This window comes from Scyliorhinus torazame, chromosome 22 (genome assembly GCF_047496885.1).
Source record: "Scyliorhinus torazame isolate Kashiwa2021f chromosome 22, sScyTor2.1, whole genome shotgun sequence".
In the NCBI taxonomy this organism is placed as follows: domain Eukaryota; kingdom Metazoa; phylum Chordata; class Chondrichthyes; order Carcharhiniformes; family Scyliorhinidae; genus Scyliorhinus; species Scyliorhinus torazame.
The window spans coordinates 105,523,965-105,548,255 of NC_092728.1; the positions used below are offsets into that span (position 1 = coordinate 105,523,965).

The 24,291-nt window shown below is 49.6% G+C and overlaps 1 protein-coding gene across 3 annotated transcripts in view; it reads left to right on the plus strand.

The window, feature by feature from the left end:
- Window positions 1-12,259: 12,259 nt before the first annotated feature.
- Window positions 12,260-24,291, plus strand: part of LOC140399318 (serine/threonine-protein kinase N2-like) — an 80,020-nt gene continuing 67,988 nt past the window's right edge. For 2 of the 3 annotated variants that reach the window (XM_072488839.1, XM_072488840.1), the window contains exons 1-4: window positions 12,273-12,469; window positions 16,334-16,634; window positions 19,273-19,427; window positions 20,890-21,019. In XM_072488839.1, coding sequence (XP_072344940.1) covers window positions 12,449-12,469; window positions 16,334-16,634; window positions 19,273-19,427; window positions 20,890-21,019 — 607 coding nt within the window. In that variant the 5' untranslated portion in view covers window positions 12,273-12,448. Of the gene's footprint in view, window positions 12,470-16,333; window positions 16,635-19,272; window positions 19,428-20,889; window positions 21,020-24,291 lie in introns of all 3 variants that reach the window. The other variant, XM_072488841.1, reaches the window with a different exon arrangement.

The window sequence follows — 24,291 nt, forward strand, 5'->3', positions numbered from 1 at the left end:
CAAGAGGCAGAGGGAGAAATCTCCAAGGTAATAGAAAGCTTATTAGAGCAGGGCGTACTTAGATCAGTAGCCTCCACTAATAATGCCCCGATTTGGCCAGTGAGAAAGCCCGATGGATCACGGCGACTGACCATTGATTACCGGGAACTCAACAAAATCACCCCCACAGCAGCCCCCATAGTAGCAACAAGTCCCGAGACCATGCTCAAGCAGGAACTCAATTCCCGATTCTTTACGGTTTTGGACATCAGTAATGGTTTCTGGTCCATTCCATTGGCAAAGGCGTGCCAGTACAAATTTGCCTTCACCTTTAAAGCACAGCAGTACACGTGGACATGCCTGCCACAAGGCTTCCACAACTCCCCCTCCATTTTCCACCGACAGCTGGCAAATGGTTCAGCAAAATTCTCTCGCCCCGAATGTCTGGTACAGTATGCAGACGACCTACTACTGCAGACAGACACCAAGGAAGAGCACATTGAGCTTCTGTCCGAACTCCTGGAACTATTACACTCAATCGGTTGTAAAGTCAATCCCAAAAAGGCCAAGATTTTGGAAGATAAAGATATTTGGGAACAATTATCACACATGGTAAACGCGAGATCGAGCATAAAAGGATTCACTCGATTGCTAAATTGCCCCTTCCCCAGAACGTTTCAGCCCTCCGGTCGTTTTTAGGACTGGTTGGATACTGCTGAAACCACATTGACGGTTTCGCCAGCAAGGCCCCGCCCCTCTCAGACCTCCTAAAGAAAGGAGCCCCCTGGGAATGGCTTCCGCAGCATACGGATGCTGTGGACTCTTTCAATGAAAATGAAATGAAATGAAAATGAAAATCGCTTATTGTCACAAGTAGTCTTCAAATTAAGTTACTGTGAAGGGAGCCCCTAGTCACCACATTCCGGCGCCTGTTCGGGGAGGCTGATACAGGAACTCATAGCAGCCCCCGCATTACAAGTTCCAGACCCGCTTTCCCCTTATGCCATAGAGGTAGCGACCACAGACCGCAACCTTTCAGCCGTGCTCCTCCAGGAACGGCACGACCAGTTAAGGCCCATAACTTACGCCTCCAGACTTTTAGATGCTGTGGAGCAGGGATTTTCAGCTTGTGAGAGGCACCTGCTTGCAGTATTTTGGGCAGTGCAGTATTTTTAATATATTACCGGACTGAACCCCATCACAATTCTCACCGAACACACCCCCACCCAATTTTTACTGGACGGACGACTCAAGGACGGTACAGTCAGCCAGATTAGAGCAGCTAGATGGACCCTTCTCTTGCAGGGACGGGACATCACTGTGAAAAGGACAAAGACGCACACCTATTTAGCCGACAACCTACAGTACCCCGGAACCCCCCATGAATGTGACATTATCTCTCCACAGCACAACACAGGCCCCTTTATTGCTAAAACACCCCCCAGAAAGATAGGTAGTTCAACCCAGAGCCCCCTATACACGGACACGTGTGAGCCCATAAAGATCTATGTGGACGGATCTTCCACAATCTTGGATGGGAAGCGCATAACAGGTTGCGGGATCTATGTCGAGGACGCGCAGTGACGTGCCCTTGAGGAAATATCATTAAAACTACCCAGACACTTAGGCGCGCAGGCAGCAGATCTTGCGGCCATCGCGTATACACCCAGATTCCTTCCCCAGCCAGGCAGACATATACTCGGACAGCCTCTATGTCTGCAACAGCCTCACGGAATTTCTGCCCCTGTGGAAAGCAAGAGGATTTGTTTCCGCAGATGGAAAAACCCTCCCTTCAGCCCCATTGCTCCGTCACATTTTAGAGCGAGCACAGAACAGGACTTATGGGATAATCAAAGTCCGCAGCCACCATCGTTCCTCCCCCCCTGGAAATGTGAAAGCCGACGCACTGGCTAAAGCAGGTTCCAGGCATGGATACCTTTGGACACCCCCCGAAAGCGCCCCAGTGAGTGCAGTTCAGGTCTCACAGACAAAGATCGAGGATCTAGTGGAGGCCCAGAAGCAGCACAGCAATCTCAGGGAGATTGTAAAAGGAAAATATCCAGCACCCTATGAGAGGTTTAGAAATGCACTGACCACACATGACGGTGTGGTGTTAAAAGACACCCTTTATGTGGTTCCTGAACAGGACAGGAATCAACTGATTTGTTTGTTCCATGACGGTCATGGACATCAGGGAATCGATCCCACTACAGCCCATCTCAAGCAGCTTTGTTGGTGGCCGAATTTAAAGGAAGATGTAAACCATTACATAGAGAATTGTCTTATCTGTGCCCAGAATAATCCGGACAGATATGCCAAAAAGGCTCAACTCAGCCACACCCGACCCGTTAATGGCCCCTGGACTAACCTCCAGATTGATTTTATAGGACCATTGCCCCCTTGCAGGAATGGCTATAAATATGTACTTGTGGTAAAAGACACGTTTACGAAATGGGTGGAAGCATTCCCAGCCCGCACCAACACTGCAAAAACCACAGCCAAGATTTTGACCCACCACATCTTTACAAGATGGGGACTCCCCCGCAGCATTGAATCCGACCAAGGCTCCCATTTTACGGGACGTGTCATGCAGAACGTCCTCACGATATTTGGCATCACCCAAAAATTATACAGAGCATACCACCCACAGTCGAGTGGTATTGTGGAGCGTATGAATCAGACCCTAAAATCCACCCTCAGAAAAATGGTCCAGCAGATCCTTTTGCGCTGATGTTTATACGTAACACAATTTCTACTTCCACAGGTTACACCCCACACACCCTCATGACCGGACGCCCAATGAAAGGCACAGAATATTTATTAGGTTTAGACTTGACCAGCCCTGAAGTGACGGCCCTCACACACGAGAAAGCAGTAGAACAATTAGTGGAAAATGTTAAAACGGCTCAGCTGGCAGCTGCAGTAAAATTGGGCACCAGAAAGAAACAGAGCAAGGCTTGTTTCGACAAGACAGTGCATGCGACTGAGTACAGTATAGGACAGCAAGTTATGCTCTCTGTATAGAACCCCAGCACATTCCTGTCACCAAAATACTCGGGTCCGTACTCCATTGCGGATAAAGTAAGCCCTTGTGTATATAAAATAAAGTACCCCAACGGAAAGACTGCGTGGTTTCATATAAACCAGCTGAAGGCATATGGAACACAGTCGAAGCACACCACGTCATGCTCGACGCAGCAGACCACGCCCCGCCCACAGCCAACGTAACCCTACCATCCCCCAACACGTCCAGCCCAGCCACGGACTCGACCTCGACTCCACCCCCAAAATATACACTCCGCCCCGGAACGCCCACAGACTGCAGCAGCAGCGACAGCGACTGTGACTTGGACGATAGCCACAGCATGCCCCCCTACTCTCCCCATGCAACAGGACCCACACCCAGCGACTCCGACTACGATCCCAGTGATCCCTTCATGATCACTTTCCTAAATAAATCCCGCCACCGACCACCGAACCACAATGACGACCCCGATTTTGTCCCCACACAACTAGACACCAACTATTGGCACCGAGATAACTCGTTCCGACTCGTCCGCAACGACGAGAGCGACGCCACCTCATACCATGCAGCCCTTTCAGCCCTGATACACTCAAGAGTGTGGCACCCGGGAGAAGAGGACGACCTTGGGTCTGACTCCCAAACCGAGAACCCCTTTGCGACCCTGTTCGCAACCGAGAACTGAGGTGTCCAGATGATGTTTTAAAAGGAACCACTTGGGAGAAGTGTTGTCCTTTCTGATGGAACCTGCAGAATGTTTTATGTTGTTTGTAAGTTCGTTAAATGTTGTATGTCCGACAGGAGAATTTTTTTCTCACTGTCCCACGCCTATTCGGCCGAAACCTCTGAGGACTTGCCTGCAGAGACTCACCATTGCCAGACACTAGTTCAGCAGAAACCTCTGAGAGCTTGTCTGCAGAGACTGGTTAAGGAACCAGATGCCCGTTCGTAACTGCCCTTCTGGTTCAAAGGTAGAACCACTACGGCAGCCCCACCACGATGACTACATTTTTTGCCCATTCTTGTCGGTTGCTCAGGCAGTGGAGAAATGGCTTGGGACCCGCCCTGCCTGGGAACCCCCCTCTGGTCAACTACGCTCGGGTAGGAGAGACACGGCATTGGTAGCTATCCTACCCGGGGACTCCATCCAACTCTTACCCGTCGTGGCCCATACGCACCTCATTTTGGCACTTTTTGTTCAAAAAGTTTTGTTTTGTTTTAGGTTACCTTTAGGTTGCCAACCACATGCTATTTACATCCTGAAACATTTGGATGGTAACTTGCACAGTCTGCGAGACGGCTCGCACTGGTTCATATTGGGAAGTGTGTCTTGTCCTAAAATTCGATTTTTTGAAAATAAATGAGGGAGTCACACATAGTGGCCAATTATAAAGGGAGTAATTGGCACTACAGGACAGACACACTATCGTACAAGATATTAAACAAAGATAGTTACAGAGACTATGCTTGTTTCCACAGAACTCCAGAAGCTCCAGGACCGGAGAAGAGAAGAAAGAAAAGGAAAGAGAAGACCCATGAGGACTTCCTTCACATGGATCAGCATCATGTTTATGGACATTTGGTTGCGCGTGAACGCGAACCCCACGACTTCAAGCCCCCCAGCCATTAACGTTTCACTTCCCCGCAGTACCCAGAGCCCAGTCACCAGCGACACCACATCATCTTGGTGTGCCAGGTTTATAACCTGGTACTCTCTGTCCTATGTAATAGAAACATTACTGGTATTAGCGATACTCTGCTGCATAGTGCAGACTATGCGTCTATGGAAATGGAGAAGGAGAGCCTACCGCGCTCGAACCCCGGTATATAGGATCAGATCCCCTATTTTCGGATACGACCAGACCCCCGACCCCCGCGATCTATAATAAAGTGCATTCACTTGCGTTTATTGTAAATAAAGAAATGTAAAGAACTGTTCATGAATAAATTGTACGATCCTGAGCTTGACTGCCAGGCCAGGAAGACTGATGTATAAAATGCTATGATTTTGTTTGTATGGTTGAGGAAGTTAGGATGATGAAATGTTTAAGGAGTGTAGTGTATTAAGAATAGTTAGAGGTTCCCAGTTCATTGTTTTGTAATGCATGTCCCTGTTTGACATAGCGCCCTTAGAATTGTTAGTTAAACATTTTTTGCATAGCTACGGTCAGTGCAGAGGCCATGAAGGACGTGTCCCCCCCAGGTCAGGGAATGGAAAAGCAACATAGTTATGTGATCCTTCACGCTTCGCGTTAGGATCACAAGGAGGGCATGTAGCCAGTTAATATGGCTAACTCCCGATTTTAAATGGCTAACTCCCGATTTAAAATGACTAACTCCCGATTTAAAATGGCGAACGGCAAAGGCTGATGGGAAAGTCAGCCACCAGGACACAAACGAGCAGCTGCAGGTTGAGTATGTATTTACCTCTGGAAAGGCCAGACAAGATCGATACCGGCAACGATCAGCATAACAAAACACCAGCTATCTGCATATTAATGAGCAATCCCCGGGAACAATGAGCAACATTTAGACACATAAAGCAAAACCAGACTCTTAGGCGCCAGCAGATGCCTACACAAAGGGAGGTGAACGACCACCTCATGACCGCCCATCGATCAGGGAACCGCTCCAGCATTGGAGAAAATCGAACCAAGCAATTGGGACAAAGTCCAATCACTTGGAACCAGGTACAGGGTCCGCCCCGAAAGGCGGGAAGCCCCTGGGGACTATAAGATTATTGATCATTACTCGGACTTGAACCACGTGGCGGTATCAGAAAGATACTTGGCGACTCAAGAGCAAAGGTGATAAAACAGAGCAATTAAACTAAGGCAAAGTTAGCAACAAGAGTTCAAGTTGATATGAACAGAGAGGATGAATGAACCTAGTCAACAGTGATACCAACAGTAAGAGACAAGAAGGAGCTCCTGTGAGTGAATGGAGAACGTGTCTACAGGCATTTAGTTAGAGATCATAAAGCAGTGATGTGTAGATGCCAGCGTTGGACTGAGGTGAGCACCTGAGGAAGGAGCAGTGCTCCGAAAGCTAGTGATTCGAAACAAACCTGTTGGACGTTAACCTGGTGTTGTAAGACTTCTTACTGTAATCATAAAGCAGTGGAGGAATTTGAAAGAATTTGGAACTTTAAAGTTGACCTGATGAGACAGTGATTACACAGTGTATACGGCACAGTAATAGGTAATTTGATCCAATCAGTTCATGCTAGTGTTTATGTTTCACTTAAACTTCCTCCCATCTTTCTTCATCTTTCACCTGAGGAAGGAGCAGTGCTCCGAAAGCTAGTGATTCGGTACAAACCTGTTGGACTTTAACCTGGTGTTGTAAAACTTCTTACTCTTTTTTCATCTAAGTCTACCATCACAACCCTTGATTCCCTTCTCCCTGATGTATTTATCAAGCTTCATAAATGTATTTATGCTATTCAAATCAACCACTCTCTGTGGTAGTGACCTCCACATTCTTACCATTCTTTGGATAAAGAAGTATTTTCTGAATTCCCTATTGGATTTTTCAGTGAAGGAAACATTCTCTCTGTATCCATATTATCAAACTCTTTCATAGTTTTAAATACCTCTTTTATGGGCCACCCATCAATACTACTTTACTTTAAAAGAGCAAGCCTGAGGGTGGCATGTGGCGCAGTGGTTAGCACTGGGGCTACAGTGCTGAGGACCCGGGTTCAAATCCCAACCCTGGGTCACTGTCTGTGTGGAGTTTGCACATTCTCCCCATGTCTGTGTGGGTTTCACCCCCACAACCCAAAGATGTGCAGGTTAGGTGGATTGGCGACGCTAAATTGCCCCTTAATTGGAAAAAAATAATTGGGTACTCTAAATTTAAGAAAAAAAAAGAGAGCAAGCCTGTCAGTCATTTCCTGATATGTACACACACACACATTTCTGGTATCATCCTTGTATCCTCTCCAGAGCCTCTACATCCTTTTAAAGACAAGCACCTTGCTACATCTCTCCTCGCCTTGGAAAACATCCTTAAAACCTGCCTCGACAGCTACGCCTTGGGCAGAACTCTTGAACAACCAAGTGTTCCATAAGTACAAAACACATTTTGACCCCTTGCTTTCGAAAGGGAGCATGTGGTGTCTGTCAGTGCATTTAGGGACTTCTGCAACCTGTGGTCACTGCAGGGACTGAAGGGCATACTGGATACCAGATGCAATTTAATTTCATAGCTTTCCATTGATTTATGATTTGGTTCTCTCTCAAAAGGGGACAAGATCTTGTGGCATAGTGTTTCTGAGACAGAAGATCTGGGTCCGGGTCCCACTCCAGAACTTGATGGCCACAGAGGGTGCATCCATAACGTAGCGAAACAGTTGTTTAACAACCCGGAAATCCTTCCGATACACCTATGGCGCTCAGTTAAGAGCGGGACAGATACATGGCCAGCCATGCTTGATGCAGAATGGCGTCTCTCAAGCTGTAGCTATGGTCGTGGCACGACTGCACAGTGGTTAGCACAGTTGCTTCAAGCTCCAGGGTCCCAGGTTCAATTCCCGGCTGGGTCACAGACTGCGCGGAGTCTGCACATTGTGGTAGTCACCACTGATGTATATATTAGGTGCTTTGTGGTAAGGCCCTGTACTTACAGGTACGGGGGTAGTTCCCTGCCTGCTGGCTCCGCCCAGTAGGCGGAGTATAAATAAGTGTGCTCCTCGTACAGCAGCCATTTCGCCAGCTGCTGTAGGAGGCCACACATGTTAGTGTAATAAAGCCTCGATTGCATCCAACTCTCGTCTTTGTGTAATTGATCGTGCATCAATTTATTACACTAAAGTTTTCAGAAGATGGACCTCCGCATCAAGCCGGATCGCCTGCAGCTGGATCCACAATCAGGCAACACCAAAAAGGACTTTGAACATTGGCTAGCCTGTTTCGAAGCTTACATCAGGTCTGCACCAGACCCAATTTCGGAAGCTCAGAAGATTCAGATCCTCTACACGGGGCTGAGCTCCAACGTCTTTCCACTTGTCCAGGACGCCATGGCGCTATTGAAGGAAAACTATGCTCAGCGGACTAACACGCTCTACGCCAGACACATCCTCTCCACTCGTAGTCAACTTCCTGGTGAGTCATTGGAAGATTTCTGGCGTGCTCTAATTCCCCGAGTCAGAGACTGTGACTGTCAGGCCGTCACGGCCACGGAACACTCAAACTTGCTCATGAGAGACGCTTTTGTTACGGGGATAGGGTCGGATTACATCCGCCAGCGCCTCTTAGAAGGGACCACGCTTGACCTCGCGGCAACCATAAAGCTAGCGCTCTCGATGACGGTCGCTTCGCGCAACATCCAGGCCTACACCCCCGGCCGCGTGGCCCACCACTCCTACGCATTGTGGACTCAGCAGACAGCCGCCCCATCGGGGACCCCACTCAACCAACCCCACGCCTGTGCCGCGCTGCAGCCAACCAACCCCGGGGGCCCCAAATGTTACTTCTGTGGGCAACCAAAATGCCCCCAATGCTGACGGGCCCGAAGCACCCTTTGCAAGGCCTGCGGCAAGAAGGGACACTTCGCTGCGGTGTGCCAGGCCTGCGCAGTCGCCGCTATTTTTCTGACCCCCCCCCCCCACGTACGGCCAGTGGGTGCCGCCACCTTCCCCTCTCCGGACCACGTGCGGCCCGTGGGGGCCGCCATCTTGTTCGACCCCCACCACATGCGGCCCGTGGACGCCGCCATCTTGTCCTCCCCAGGATCATCAGGCACCGCCATCTTGTTTCCCCCACGACACGTGCGACCCGTGGGCGCCGCCATCCAGGACCCATGCCCCCCCGGGCACCCCGTCGTCTGCCACCATCGACGACCAGTCGCGTCTCGCCTCGTTCACGATTGACCAGTCCCGCCTAGCAACAGCCTCTACCAACGTGAAAATTGATGGGCATGAGATCTCCTGCCTGCCTGACTCCGGGAGTACTGAGAGCTTCATCCATCCCGATACGGTAAGGCGCTGCTCCCTCGCGGTACACCCCGCCAACCAGAGAATCTCCCTGGCCTCCGGGTCCCACTCCGTGGCGATCCGGGGGTACTGCATAGCCACTCTCACTGTCCAGGGCATGGAGTTCAGCGGCTTCCGCCTCTACGTCCTCCCCAACCTCTGCGCTGCCTCACTACTCGGCCTGGACTTCCAGTGCCACCTCCAGAGCCTAACATTGAAATTTGGTGGGCCCCTACCGCCCCTTACTGTGTGCGGCCTCGCGACCCTAAAGGTCAACCCACCTTCCCAGATTGCAAACCCGTCGCCACCAGGAGCAGACGGTACAGCACCCAGGACAGGACCTTCATCAGGTCCGAAATCCAACGACTGCTTCGGGAAGGCATCATCAAGGCCAGCAACAGCCCCTGGAGAGCCCAAGTGGTAGTTGTGAAAACTGGGGAGAAACACAGAATGGTCGTGGACTACAGTCAGACTATCAATAGGTACACGCAGCTCGACGTGTACCCCTTCCACGCATATCTGATATGGTCAATCAGATTGCACCGTACCGGGTCTTCTCAATTGTCGACCTAAAATCTGCCTACCACCAGCTCCCATCCGTAAAGTGGACCGCCCATACACTGCCTTCGAGGCAGATGGCTGCCTTTACCACTTTGGCGTCACCATCGGAGTCTCGGTTTTCCAACGGGAAATGGACCGAATGGTTGACTGGTACGGGCTACAGGCCGCTTTCCGTACCTAGACAATGTCACCATCTGCGGCCACGATCAGGAAGACCATGACGCCAACCTTGCCAAATATCTCCACACCGCCACTCTCCTCAACCTAACTTATAACAAGGAGAAGTGCGTGTTCGGCACGAACCGCATAGCCATCCTCGGCTATGTGGTCCAGAACGGAGCTCTGGGGCCCGATCCCGACCGCATGCGCCTCCTCATGGAACTCCCCCTCCCCCACTGCCCCAAGGCCCTCAAACGTTGTCTGGGGTTCTTTTCTTACTACGCCCAGTGGGTCCCAAATTATGCGGACAAGGCACGCCCACTCATTCAATCCACTCTTTTTCCCCTAACGATCGAGGCTCACGCAGTCGACGAGATGTTACCATTTCAAGTTGAGAGCGACGCATCAGATGTCGCTCTAGCCGCCACCGTCAACCAGGCATGCAGGCCCGTGGCATTCTTTTCACGAACCCTTCATGCCTCTGAAATTCGGCATTCCTCCGTCGAAAAAGAGGCCCAAGCCACCGTTGAAGCGGTGCGGCATTGGAGGCATTACCTGGCCGGCAGGAGATTCACTCTCCTCACTGACCAACGGTCGGTAGCCTTCATGTTTAACAACACAGAGCGGGACAAGATCAAGAATGATAAAATCTTGAGGTGGAGGATCGAGCTCTCCACTTACAACTATGAGATTTTGTATCGTCCCGGTAAGCTCAACGAGCCCCCCAACGCCCTATCCCGAGGTACATGTGCCAGCGCACAGGTGGACCGACTCCGGATTCTGCACGACAACCTTTGTCACCCGGGAGTCACACATTTGTACCACTTCATCAAGGCCCGCAATCTGCCCTACTCCGTCGAGGAAGTCAGGGCAATCACCAGAGACTGCCAGGTCTGCGCGGAGTGCAAACCGCACTTCTACCAGCCAGACTATGCGCGCCTCGTGAAGGCTTCCTGCCCCTTTGAATACCTCAGCGTGGACTTCAAAGGGCCCCTCCCTCCACTGACCGTAACACGTACTTCCTCAGTGTGGTCGATGAATATTCCAGATCCCCCTTCGCCATCCCATGCCCCTACATGACGTCTGCCACCGTCATCAAAACTCTCATCACCATCTTCGCTCTGTTCGGCTTCCCTGCCTGCGTCCACAGCGACAGGGGATCCTCATCCATGAGCGATGAGCTGTGTCATTTCCTGCTCAACAAGAGTATCGCCTCGAGGAGGACGACCAGCTATAAACTGGCAGGTAGAGAGGGAGAATGGGGCAGTCTGGAGGGCCGTCCAGCTGGCCCTGCGGTCCAGAAATCTCCCGGCCTCCCGCTGGCAGAAGGTCCTCCCCGACGCACTGCACTCCATTCGGTCGCTCCTATACACTGCGACTAATGACACACCCCATGAACGTCTCTTTGCCTTCCCCAGGAAGTGCACCTCCGGGGTGTCGCTCCCGACTTCGCTCGCAGCTCCAGGACCCGTACTCCTCCGTAAGCACGTACGACTCCACAAGGCGGACCCGTTGGTTGAGAGGGTACAGCTACTCCACGCCAACCCACAGTACGCCTACATAGCGTACCCCGACGGTTGCCAAGATACTGTCTCCCTCAGGGATCTGGCACCAGCTGGTTCCACACACACACCCTCCGGCCCGGCCCGGTGCCACCCTCCCCTCCCCCGGCGCACCCAGCCGCAACCCCCGCCCCAGGACAATCCGTCCTCCCCCTGCCCACGCCCGAGGATGGAGAGGATTTCGGCACGCTCCCGGAGTCACCGAAGACCAGACTGACACCAGAATCACCGCTATCACTGCGGCGCTCCCAACGGCAGACCAAAGCTCCGGACCAACTGAACGTGTAACTTGATCGGGACTCTTAAAAAAAAATCATCCTTCTGTATAACTCTCCTCCACCCCCCCGCTGGACTCAATTTTTCTGTACTTTAAAACATCTACTTGTATATAGTTCTCCACCAACCCGCCGGACGTAATTTTAACAAGGGGTGAATGTGGTAGTCACCACTGAAAATGAAATGAAAATCGTTTATTGTCACAAGTAGGCTTCAAATGAAGTTACTGTGAAAAGCCCCTAGTCGCCACATTCTGGCGCCTGTTTGGGGAGGCTGGTACGGGATGTATATATTCGGTGCTTTGTGGTAAGGCCCTGTACTACAGGTACGGGGGTAGTTCCCTGCCTGCTGGCTCCGCCAGCTGCTGTAGGAGGCCACACATCTTAGTGTAATAAAGCCTCGATTGCATCCAACTCTCATCTTTGCATCCATGTCTGCGGGGGTTTGCGGAGTTTCCTCCCACAGCCCAAAGACGTGCAGGGTAGGTGGATTGGCCATGATAAATTGCCCTTAGTGACCAAAAATGTTCGGAGGGGTTATTGGGTTACGGGGATAGGGTGGAAGTGAGGGCTTAAGTGGGTCGGTGCAGACTCGATGGGCCGAATGGCCTCCTTCTGCACTGTGTGTTCTATGTTTATCCAAGCCCCGCCTTCCTCATCCCAAAGGCCAGCAGCGAGCTGATTGACAGCGCTCGCGTCAGCCGGATTGGCCAATGGGCGGACGGGGTTTGCAGCGCCCGGTTCAAATGGGGGCGGGAAGGGCGCGTGCCGGCTTCAAAAACATTTCAAACACGGCGGCCGTTATCGGCTAACCGGCCGGAGGCCAGGGACAGGAATCACCGGCTAACCGCTAGTCCCGGCCTCTGGTGAGGGGGGAAAAAAACAAGAACGGAAAGAAAGTAGCGGCGGGAGGATGGCGGGTGACTGCCAGCAGGTCAGGAACAGTCAGAGGGCGGGAAGCGGCGGCAGTCCCGGCAGCGGCGGCTGGGAAATTACCGGGGGGGGGGGGCTGTTATTTAAATAACCCTGTTTGTGAATGTCCTTCAGGGAATGCCGTCCTTACCCAGTCTGAGCTGTGTGTGTCCAGCCGCACAATTAAGTAACTGCCTGTGAGAGGCTGACCTCAGCAATTCTGCTCATGCCCCGTGAAAGTATTTCCAATCTAAGGGGGGGGGGGGGGGGGGTTGTCCCTGTCCCTGTCCCTGTCCCTGTCCCTGTCCCTGTCCCTGTTCCCCCCCCCCCCCCCCCCCCGTCTCTTGGCTAATGTCCGCTCCCGTCCCCCCCACCCCATCCTTTCTAATGTGTCGTCCGCCCCCCCCCCCCCCGCTAATGTCCTCCCCCCCCCCCCCCCCCCCCCGGTCTCCTGGCTAATGTCTCCTGGGGGGTGGTACATTAGCCAGGAGACTGGGGTCCCCCCCTTGGTCTCCTGACTGATGTCTTCTCTCTTCCCCCCCCCCCCCCCCTCCTGGTCTACTGGCTAATGTTACCCCCCCCCCCCTCGGTCTACTGGCTAATGTCCCCCCCCCCCCTTCTTGGCCTCCTGGCTAATGTCGTCGCCCCCCCCCCCGGCTAATGTCTCTTCTTCCCCCCCCTCCCCCCGGCTTCCTGGCTAATGGGTCCACACTTGGCAAATGTCGTCCCCGTCCCGTCTCTTCCCCCCCCCCCCCCAGTCTCCTGGCTAATTTCCCCACTCCCCCCCCCCCCCCCCGGCTAATGGGTCCACACTTGGCAAATGTCTTCCTCTTCCCCCCCCCCCCCCCCCACCTGACCACCTGGCTAATGTCTCTTCCCCCCCCCCATCACCTGGCTAATGTCTCTTCCCCCCCCCCGACCTGGCTAATGTTGTCGTTGTCCCCTGGTCTCCTGGCTAATGTCTCCTGTGGGGGGGGGGGGGGGGGCATTAGCCAGTAGATCAAGGGGGGGGGGAGACATTAGCCAGGAGACTAGGGGGGGGGGGTACATTAGCCAGGAGACTGGCACCCGCCTTGGTCTCCTGGCTAATGTCCCCCCCCCAGTCTCCTGGCTAATGGTTCCCCTCCTGGTATGGTTAATTGTCTTCCCTGGTCTCCTGGCTAATGTCCATCAGAAGCCAGTGACTTCAGGCACAGTGACTCCTGTTTGGTGCTCCCGGGAAAATTCCAGGGTACTAGTCAATTTGGAAACTGGCTGAAGTAATCAAATGGACTCAGCAGCTTTATGGAGGAAGGCAACTCAAAAAAAACATTAAATGTTGGCTGTAAAATCATAGAATTACAGCACAGAAGGAGGCCATTTGGCCCATCCTGTCTATGCCAGCCCAAGGACACCCAGGTGCCCTTTCTAATCCTACATCCCTGTAGTTAACAGCACTTGAGGTATCTTTTAAAATAGTTAACGGGCAGCATGGTGACACTGTGATTAGCATTGCTGCCTCACGGCGCCGAGGTCCCAGGTTCGATCCCGGCTCTGGGTCAATGTCCGTGTTGAATTTGCACATTCTCCCTGTGTTTGTGTGGGTTTTGTGCCCACAACACAAAGATGTGCAGGTTAGGTGGATTAGCCATGCTAAATTGCCCCTTAATTGGTGGGGGAAAAAAAGAATAGGATACTCTAAATTTAAAAAAAAAAGGAGTTTACGGTCTCTGCTTCCATCACCAACTTCTACAGCGAATTCCAGACTCCCACTGCCCACTGCGTTTATAAAAAAAAAAAAAAAAAAAATCTTCTTGCTGTCCCCTCTACACTTCTGCCACTTATCCTGAATCTACATTCCCTGGTTCTAGAATTCTCCACCAAGGGAAACCCTTTTATTCTGTCCACTCTATCTCTTCGCCCTTGTAATTTTGTACACCTCAATTAAGTCACCCCTCAGCCGCCTTTGTTTCAAGGAAAATAACCCCAACCTATCCAATCTCTCCACTTTTCTAGCCCTTGCAACATTCTTGTAAACCTCCTCTGCACTCTCTCCAGAGCAATTACATCCTTCCTGTAATGTGTTGACCAGAACTCCACTCAATAAGCCAGTTGTGGCCTCACCAGTGTTTTATACAATTCCCAACATTATATCCTTACTTTTATATTCTATATCTCTGCCAGTGCATGAGAGCATACCGTATGCTTTCTTTACAACTTTTTCTAATTGAACTGCTGCCTTCAGGGACCTGTGTACTTGTACGCTAAGATCTCTTAATTTACCCCTTGTAGTATATTCCCATTTATCGTGTATTCCCTATAACTGTTCCCTATAACCTCCTTAAAATGTGGGAACAATTTTGATTATTTACATCAAATTTTAGAAAGTATAGTAAACGTAACATGCAATTTGGAACTTCCGGTGGCGGCTGTGGAGTGTGGTTGTACATTTGGTGGCTCCCACTTTAGGCAGATTTTTTTTTTTTTTTTTTTTGCTTTTCCCTTCCTGAAGGGCACTGTATTTGAGAGCAAAAAGTACAGGTGTGCCTGGGGAAGGTAACACTCCTATGGTGCTGGTGATTCTGAGACCAGAGGTTGCGATATTTGGGGTGTTGACCTGGGAGTCGAGGGGGTGAGAGGCTGATGTTTTGGCCTTTGCCCCTCTGATAGCCTGAAGATGGATTTTGCTAGGTTGGCTGGACTCGGAGCTGCAGATGCAGGAGTGTGGGTGAGCGACTTGGCAGAGTTCCTGAGGCTGGAGAAGGTCAAGTTCGCTTTGAGGGGGTTGGCAGAGGGGTTCACCTGGACGTGGAAGCCGTTTATTGATTTCTTTAAGGAGGTTTGAGGGATCAGGGGGGGGTTGCTGGGAGGGGTAAGGGTGTTAATGAGGTAGGCGGGTTACGAGGTGGCGTCGGGGGAGCAGGTGGAGTGCGTTTGTTTATTGAATTGTTCTGTTCTGATTTTTTTTCATATGTGAAAATGCCTTGAATAAAAATATTAAAAAAAAAAAAAAAGTAACATGCAACTTAACTGATGCGATGTTACAGTAATTGGAATGTTAGGGTTATAACATTAGCACCGAGGACCTGGGTTTGATTAAGGCCCCGGTCACTGTCCGTGTGGAGTTTGCACATTCTTCCCGTGTCTGTGTGGGTCTCACCCCCACAACCCAAAGATGCGCAGGGTAGGTGGATTGGCCACGCTAAATTGACCCTTAATTGGAAAAAAAATAATTGGGTACTGTAAATTTATTTTAAAAAACAAACAAAACATGATTGATTAGAGGATCAGGGGTTCTTGGTTAATAAGGAGATCTGGGGTTATGGGGAGAAGGCAGGAGAATGGGAATGAGAAAAATATCAGCCATGGTTGAATGGCAGAGCAGACTCGATGGGCCGAGTGACCTAATTCTGCTCCTATGGCTTATGGTCTTATGGAACACGAGGATAAGAATAGGACATTCAACTGCTCAGCATGATCTGTCATTCAATATAATGATTGATGTATGTTACTCAGATTGTAGTGACTGTGATTACATGAATGTTTGATTATGTTCAGGTATTGAGCGTAAACTATCATGCCGGGTATCTTTTAAGACATTAACTCTATAATAAATCACTAATCCAATTGCTGTCAACTTTGACTCACTTGATAACGCTCTTGTCTGGTCAAAAGGTTGTGGTTGGAAGTTGTGGTGTGAGAACCACACCAGGACTTGATCATATAATTTAGCTAGACTTTGAGTCAGTGTTGTGGTCATTTAGCTACAGTGTATTAAACCAAACATGTTGAACGAGATGCTAAAAGTGTAATTAAAAGTCCTTCCTTTATTGTTGCAGCCTCTGCAGTAACTTATTGAGTATTACAATTTAATTTGCAGTAATTAAAAACCATAACTTTTTTTTAGAGCAATGCTTACCAGCTGTTGATCAGCCAGAGGCTGGACCTGGCAGAGGGAACTGACCTCTTGGACCCAGACATGCAGCAGAAACTTGATGGAGTGAAGGAGATGATTCGACGTGAAATACAAAAGGAGCTGAAAATCAAAGAAGGAACAGAGAACTTGCGCAAGGTGACGACAGACAAAAAAAATCTGGCACATGTGGAAAACATTTTGAAAACCTCAAATCGCAAATTAGAACAACTGCACTGGGAACTTCAGGAGCTGAATGCGCGAATTGTTGTCACAGACAGGGATAATTGGAGAGGTGAGTGCAACTGAGCCTTTGATAAGAAGACCTGACCCTTTTCTGTGGCGCTGAAGAGCACTTCAACCGAACTGTGCTTAATTTATGAAACTATGATGGCATTACTGAGATGCTACAGACCTTGATTCAAAAGGGAAGGACAAGATTATCCCTCCAACTTTACTGCTGCCCCAATGATGGGATACTTGGAAGTGCAAACAAATGCCATTCCAAGGCTCATTCACTATTCCATTATACAGTAACTTATGACCCATGTGTTGTAAGCCCAATGAAATCGCAGTAAGAGTAATAAATAAGCCCCTACTTGACTCCCAAATTCTGCAGCAAAAAATAATACGGAGCTGCTAATAAAAGAAATACTTCATTAAAAAAAAATTTAGACTACCCAATTGTTTTTTCCAATTGAGGGACAATTTGGCATGGCCAATCCACCTACCCTGCACATCTTTGGGTTGTGGGGGTGAGACCCATGCAGACACTGGGAGAATGGGCAAACTCCACACGGACAATGACCCGGGGCCAGGATTGTACCTGGGTCCTCGGCGTCGTGAGGCAGCAGCGCTGACCACTGCGCCACCATGCCGCCCTTTAAAAAAAACAATCCTTGACCCATAGTACTACTTAACGGAGATTTGTAAATTTAATTTGGTTTTCCCTACTCACAATTAAGTTGTGCTATTGTGATTGGCAGAATATTTTCTACTTAGAAGTATGAACTGTGACATTTAAAGGGTATTCTACACAACACAACTACTCCTGGGCTGTCATTAATGAAGAAAGGAAGGAACACGGTAATGTAAGGATGACTATGATAAACTAGAGCATGATTTATGTTGAACAATCATTAGAAGAGATTTCTACCTAAACTCTGAATCTGCATTGCATATTCTGTGTCGGGAACATTTTAAAAACATCTCCTATACAATTGGTTATTCTGAAAGACAATGAAGTGAAATAAATAGCAAAAAGAATGACCAGTCCATCTATTTTTAATACCAGCCTCCAGAATTAGATCTCCAGAAATTCTTGCTCTTTGAAAACTCACATATGCCCAGTCGCTTCACAGCACCAGGGACCCAGGTTTGAATCCCGGGTTTGGTCACTGTCGGTGCGGAGTCTGCATGTTCTCCCTGTGTCTGCGTGGGTTTCCTCCGGGTGCTCCGGTTTCCTCCCACAAGTCCCGAAAGACGTGCTTCTTGGGTGAATTGGACATTCTGAATTCTCCCTCAGTGTACCCAAACAGGCGGCGGAGTGTGCCGATTCTCACAGTAACTACATTGCAGTTTCAATGTAAGCCTACTTGTGACACTAATAAAGAATATTATTATATGCTCCTATCCACTTGAGCCGCTGCTGGGTAGACACATGCAGCTACTGGCCTTATTGAGGTCAAACTTTAACAGTGAATCACGCTGAAAAAGTTGTAATTTTTAAAGAAACAAAAGCTTTAAAAATAGATGGAATGGCATTGGTCACAATTAGTGTATGTGTGAATGTGAGTGGAACCAAATCATCGGTCCACTGGAGGTCAATAAGTTCTTTGGCTTCCTTTAATCCTGTGGCGACTAGGAGATTTTCACAATAACATTGAAGCCTGCTTACAAAGAACAAAGAAATGTACAGCACAGGAACAGGCCCTTCGGCCCTCCAAGCCCGTGCCGACCATGCTGCCCAACTAAACTACAATCTTCTACACTTCCTGGGTCCGTATCCCTCTATTCCCATCCTATTCATGTATTTGTCAAGATGCCCCTTAAATGTCACTATCGTCCCTGCTTCCACCACCTCCGGTAGCGAGTTCCAGGCACCCATTACCCTCTGTTTAAAAAAAAAAAAAAACTTGCCTCGTACATCTACTCTAAACCTTGCCCCTCTCATCTTAAACCTATGCCCCCTAGTAATTGACCCCTCTACCCTGGGGAAAAGCCTCTGACTATCCACTCTGTCTATGCCCCTCATAATTTTGTAGACCTCTATCAGGTCGCCCCTCAACCTCCGTCGTTCCAGTGAGAACAAACCAAGTTTATTCAACTGCTCCTCATAGCTAATGCCCTCCATACCAGGCAACATTCTGGTGAATCTCTTCTGCACCCTCTCTAAAGCCTCCACATCCTTCTGGTAGTGTGGCGACCAGAATTGAACACTATACTCCCAAGCGTGGCCTAACTAAGCTTCTATACAGCTGCAACATGACTTGCCAATTCTTATACTCAATGCCCCGGCCAATGAAGGCAAGCATGCCGTATGCCTTCTTGACTACCTTCTCCACCTGTGTTCCCCCTTTCAGTGACCTGTGGGCCTGTACACCTAGACCTCTCTGACTTTCAATACTCTTGAGGGTTCTACCATTCACTGTATATTTCCTACCTGCATTACACCTTCCAAAATGCATTACCTCACTTGTCCGGAGTAAACTCCATCTGCCATCTCTCCGCCCAAGTCTCCAAACAATCTAAATCCTTCTGTATCCTCTGACAGCCCTCATCGCTATCCGCAATTCCACTAACCTTTGTGTCGTCTGCAAACTTACTAATCAGACCAGTTACATTTTCCTCCAGTGACAATAAGCAATAATAATAATGTCTGCATTTGTAAATAAACAAAAAGCACCCAGAGCTTCTATTTTTAATTTTTCCAGATGATGGAATGTCTCCGAACCCCTGTTGTTGGGAGCCATGTCTGACTCCTCTCAGCAGTCGAATCACAGCTCTGAAGAAACAACTAAATATTGAAATGAAGGTGAAACAGGGAGCTGCAAACATTATCCAGATGTACTCAAATGGACCTTCAAAAGTAAGACTTCTGTTCCAAGCTCACCAAGCATTGTGAATTTTAAAGAAGTTATGTACCTTATAATGGCGCATTAGAAATAACATCACCCTGTCCTTGCAAATATAATCACAGGCTCTTGCTTAGTTTTGATCTCTCTGGTATCTCCTAGATGTTGAGATTTGATGGATACTTGATAGCGTGCGACTTGAGACCCGTGTAGGGAGGTGGAATTAGTCAGTGAATTAGAGTAAAAGACTGAATAATACTGATTTTTTTTTAAACATTAGGAGTTTGGAAGGAGACTAATATGTTAGCTTGTCTATTTCAAGCTTTGAAGGAAGACAATGACTGATAAAGGATGATGTTTATGATAGTTTCAAGACAAACAATGATCTCATTTTGATTTTCTTTTTGGTTTGGAATGAGGGAAAGAACATAGAACATACAGTGTAGAAGGAGGCAATTCAGCCCATCGAGTCTGCACCGACCAACTTAAGCCCTCACTTCCACCCTATCCCCGTAACCCAATAACCCCACCTAACCTTTTTGGTCACTAAGGGCAGTTTATCATGGCCAATCCACCTAACCTGCACGTTTTTGGACTGTGGGAGGAAACCCACGCAGACACTGGGAGAACGTGCAGACTCCGCACAGACAGTGACCAAACCCGGGATTCAAACCTGGGTCCCTGGTGCTGTGAAGCGACTGGGCATATGTGAGTTTTCAAAGAGCAAGAACGTGCAGACTCCTAGCGGGGAATCGAACCTGGGACCCTGGCGCTGTGAAGCCCCAGTGCTATCCACTTGTGCTACCGTGCTGCCCACAGCTGATGAGGCTGATTTTGAAGCTAATGATTTCTATATTTTTTGAACCGTTGAAATGTTAGTAATTTGAAAATGTTAAGGTTGCACAGCTGCAAAAAAAATATATAAAATAGTAATATTAGACAAAATAGATAGGATAGTGCATTTAAAGTCCTTTGTGATAGCTCATGATTACTTTGTCAGATTGGCCCATCATTGATTTTTAGTTCTTCTGTAAGGAATCACCTAGCATTTGTGCTGCAATTTCCAGTGAGTCAGCAGTATGGGAAAAATCTCAGTATTCCACGTCACAAGATACCAGTGCTGCAACATTCTGCTGAGAAATAGTGGTTTACCTACTTTAATGCCTCTGCCTATGCTTTTATTAGACGCCCCTGGGATTACTCGGATGTTGTTTGCCCCATTCCTGTATGGAGAAAGAAGTGTCTGCTATATTTTGCATAGCAATGCTCAGTAACTTAATGTTGGGGACTGACCCAAGTTTTTTCACCTTTCTACAGCTTCTGAAAGTTTACACGAACATTATTTCTTTTTTTCTTGCTCTATAAAAAAGAGGCTCCAAGAAGTTTTTATTTTATGTCTGATCAAGACAGCTTAATGTTAATGGAACTTGCTTCCTCTTCTCTGTATAGAGTGCTTAAAAAAAAATCTGTTTCCAGGATCGTAAAATGCTAGCAGCAGCACAGCAGATGTTACAAGACAGTAAAATAAAGATTGATATAATCCGAATGCAGATCCTTAAAGTAACTCGCAACATTGGAGCAGCTGAGGACAGCAATGAAACTATAGGTTAGTGCCAGATACTCGAAATATCTGCCAGAAAATGTAGTACTTCGACCTATATTTGTACGGGTGGGGTCTGTTTTGTTCTTGATTCTCTTAGTTGTTAAATCACTTCAGTGTATGGGCCCCTTGCTCAGAAAGATTTGTTCATATTGCTCTGAAGCAGTAGCCCAGAACCTTATTTTGTGATGAAGTGACTGATTAATTTAATGTCTCCGTACAGCATAAGGGAGACTGTCAACTTTGAGGCACAAGTGGCAAAACTGCTCTCACTGCAGCAGGGTATACATTGTATACCTTGTGTTGCCCTATTATATATTTTCTTTTCTTCCCTTTTCTTCCCATGTACTTAATGATCTGTTGAGCTTCTCGCAGAAAAATACTTTTCTCTGTACCTCAGTACACGTGACAATAAACAAATCCAATCCAATGCTGTATCTATGCTCAAGTGTCACTCTGTTTTATTATGTATCTTTTTTGGGGAATGTTCTAACACCCAAAAGAGAGAACGGGAAAGCGACTTTCTCACAGGATCTAACATTACTGAGACTGTTGGTAGGTGACCTTTAATAGTTTCCCATCCAACCTTTCTTGTACCCTGTGGGGTCTGACTGCGCATCTTTCTTCAATGGCATGATAAGAGTTGTGAATTTTTAAAAAAAATAAATGTTTTATTAAAGTTTTTCCAATGTGTGTTTTTACATAACAAAAATAGAAATACAGATAGTAATAAAAAAATAACAATAAACATATCCCAAAGCTTACAGTGAAACTACTTACACAAATTTAAAAAAAACAGAACGAGGTGGGTTTTGTCTCCATGCCCAACTCACATTATATCAACAGTACCCCCACCTGAAACCCCCCCCCCCCCAGGATGCTCCTGCTGCCCCCCCCCCCAGGATGCTCCTGCTGCCCCCCCCCCCCAGGATGCTCCTGCTGCCCCCCCCCCCCAGGATGCTCCTGCTGCCCCCCCCCCCCCAGGATGCTCCTGCTGCCCCCCCCCCCCCAGGATGCTCCTGCTGCCGCCCCCCCCCCCCCCCCCAGGATGCTCCTGCTGCCCCCCCCCCCCCCAGGATGCTCCTGCTGCCCCCCCCCCCCCAGGATGCTCCTGCTGCCCCCCCCCCCCAGGATGCTCCTGCTGACACTTACTGCTCCCCTTGAAAGTCAAGGAAAGGTTGCCACTGCTGGAAAAACCCCATCAAGGACCCTCAAGGCGAACTTTATTCGCTCCAGGCTGAGGAACCCCGCCATATCACTAACCCAGGTCTCCACACCTGGGGGTTTTGAGTCCCTCCACATTAGCAAGATCCGTCTCCGGGCTACCAGGGAGGCAAAGGCCAGTATCTCGGCCTCTTTCGCTTCCTGCACTCCCGGACCCTCCGCACTCCAAATATCGCTACTGTTGGACTCACCTTCACCCGAGTGTCCAAAATCCTAGACATCACCCTTTCAAACCCCCGCCAGAATTCTTTAAGCGCCGGGCATGCCCAAAACATATGGGCATGGTTTGCCGGACTCCCTGCACATCTCGGGCACCTGTCCTCCACCCCAAAAAACGTACTCATTCTTGCCGCCGTTATATGCGCCCGATGCACCACCTTAAACTGAATTAAACTGATCCTGGCACATGAGTTCACCCTGCTCGGGGCGTCAGCCCACAGGCCCTCATCCAGCTCCTCACCCAGCTCCTCCTCCCACTTCTCTTCAACTCCTCCACCTCCTGCAGCTCCTGATATATGTCCGACACCTTCCCCTCCCCTACCCAGCCGCCAGACACCACCCTGTCCTGGATCCTACGCGGGGCAGCAGCGGAAATGTCCCCACCTGCTTTCTAAGAAAGTCCCGAACCTGGAGGTACCTGAATGCATTCCCCGGAGGTAGGCCGAACGTCTCCTCCAGCGTCTGCATGCTAGGGAAAGTCCCATCTATAAACAGGTCCCCCATCCTCCTAATACCTGCCCTATACCAGCCTTGGTATCCCCCATCCATCCTACCCGGAGGAAATCTGTGGTTATTCCGTATCGGGGTCCACACCGAGGCCCTGTCCTCTCCCTGTGTATCCTCCACTGCCCCCAGATCCTCTGCCGCCATCACCACCGGACTAGTGGTGTATCGCGCTGGCGAGAATGGCAGCGGAGCCGTAACAAGTGCCCCTATTCTGGTGCCTCTACACGACGACGCCCCCACGCCCCCCCAAACCGCACTGAAATACGAAGAGGAACCTGGGGCGAGGGAGAACCGTCATCTTCACAGCCTGCACCTGTCCTGCCAAGGAAAGCGGGAGCATATCCCACCTTTTAAACTCTCCCTCCATCTGCTCCACTAGCCGGGTTAAGTTGAGCCTGTGCAGGGTATCCCAGTTTCTGGCCACTTGTTTCCCCAAGTACCGAAAGCTCCTCTCCACTATCCTGAGCGGGAGCTCCCTCAGTCTCTCCTCCTGGCCCCTACCGTGGACCACTAACAGCTCACTCTTCCCCACGTTCAACTTGTACCCCGAGAGCCTCCCGAAGTCCCCCAGGATCCGCATGACCTCCCCCCATCCCCTCTAACGGGTCCGAAATATACAACAGCAGGTCATCCGCGTAGAGGGAGACCCGGTGCTCCTCCCCTCCAATCCCCCGAAGTCCTGAGCGCAATGGCCAACGGCTCAATTGCCAGGGCAAACAGCAATGGGGACAGGGGACACCGCTGCCTCGTCCTCCGATGCAACCTGAAATATTCCGACTTTAGCCGGTTTGTGGACACACTCGCTACAGGGGCCTGATACAGCAGCTTGACCCACCCTATAAATCCCTCCCCAAATCCAAACCTGCCTAGCGCCTCCCACAGATACTCCCACTCCACCCTGTCAAAAGCCTTCTCAGTGTCCATCGACAACAACCCCCCCCCCCCCGCCCCCCCCACCCTGAGGCGATCATGATGATATTCAGGAGCCTCCTCACATTTGCGTTCAGCTGCCTGCCCTTAACAAAACCCGTCTGGTCCTCCCCAATCACTCCTGGGACACAGTCCTCTATTCTGGTGGGCAGAATTTTTGCCAACAGCTTGGCATCCACGTTCAGGAGCGATATCGGCCTGTAGGACCCACACTGAAGCGGATCCTTCTCCTCCTCCTCCTTCAGGATAAGCGAGATCAATGCCTGCGACATTGTTGGAGGGAGGATCCCTTTCTCCTTTGCCTCATTGAAGGTTTTCATCAGGAGCAGGCTCAACAGCTCCGAGAAACTACTTATAAAATTCTACGGGGAAGCTGTCCGGGCCCGGGGCCTTGCCCG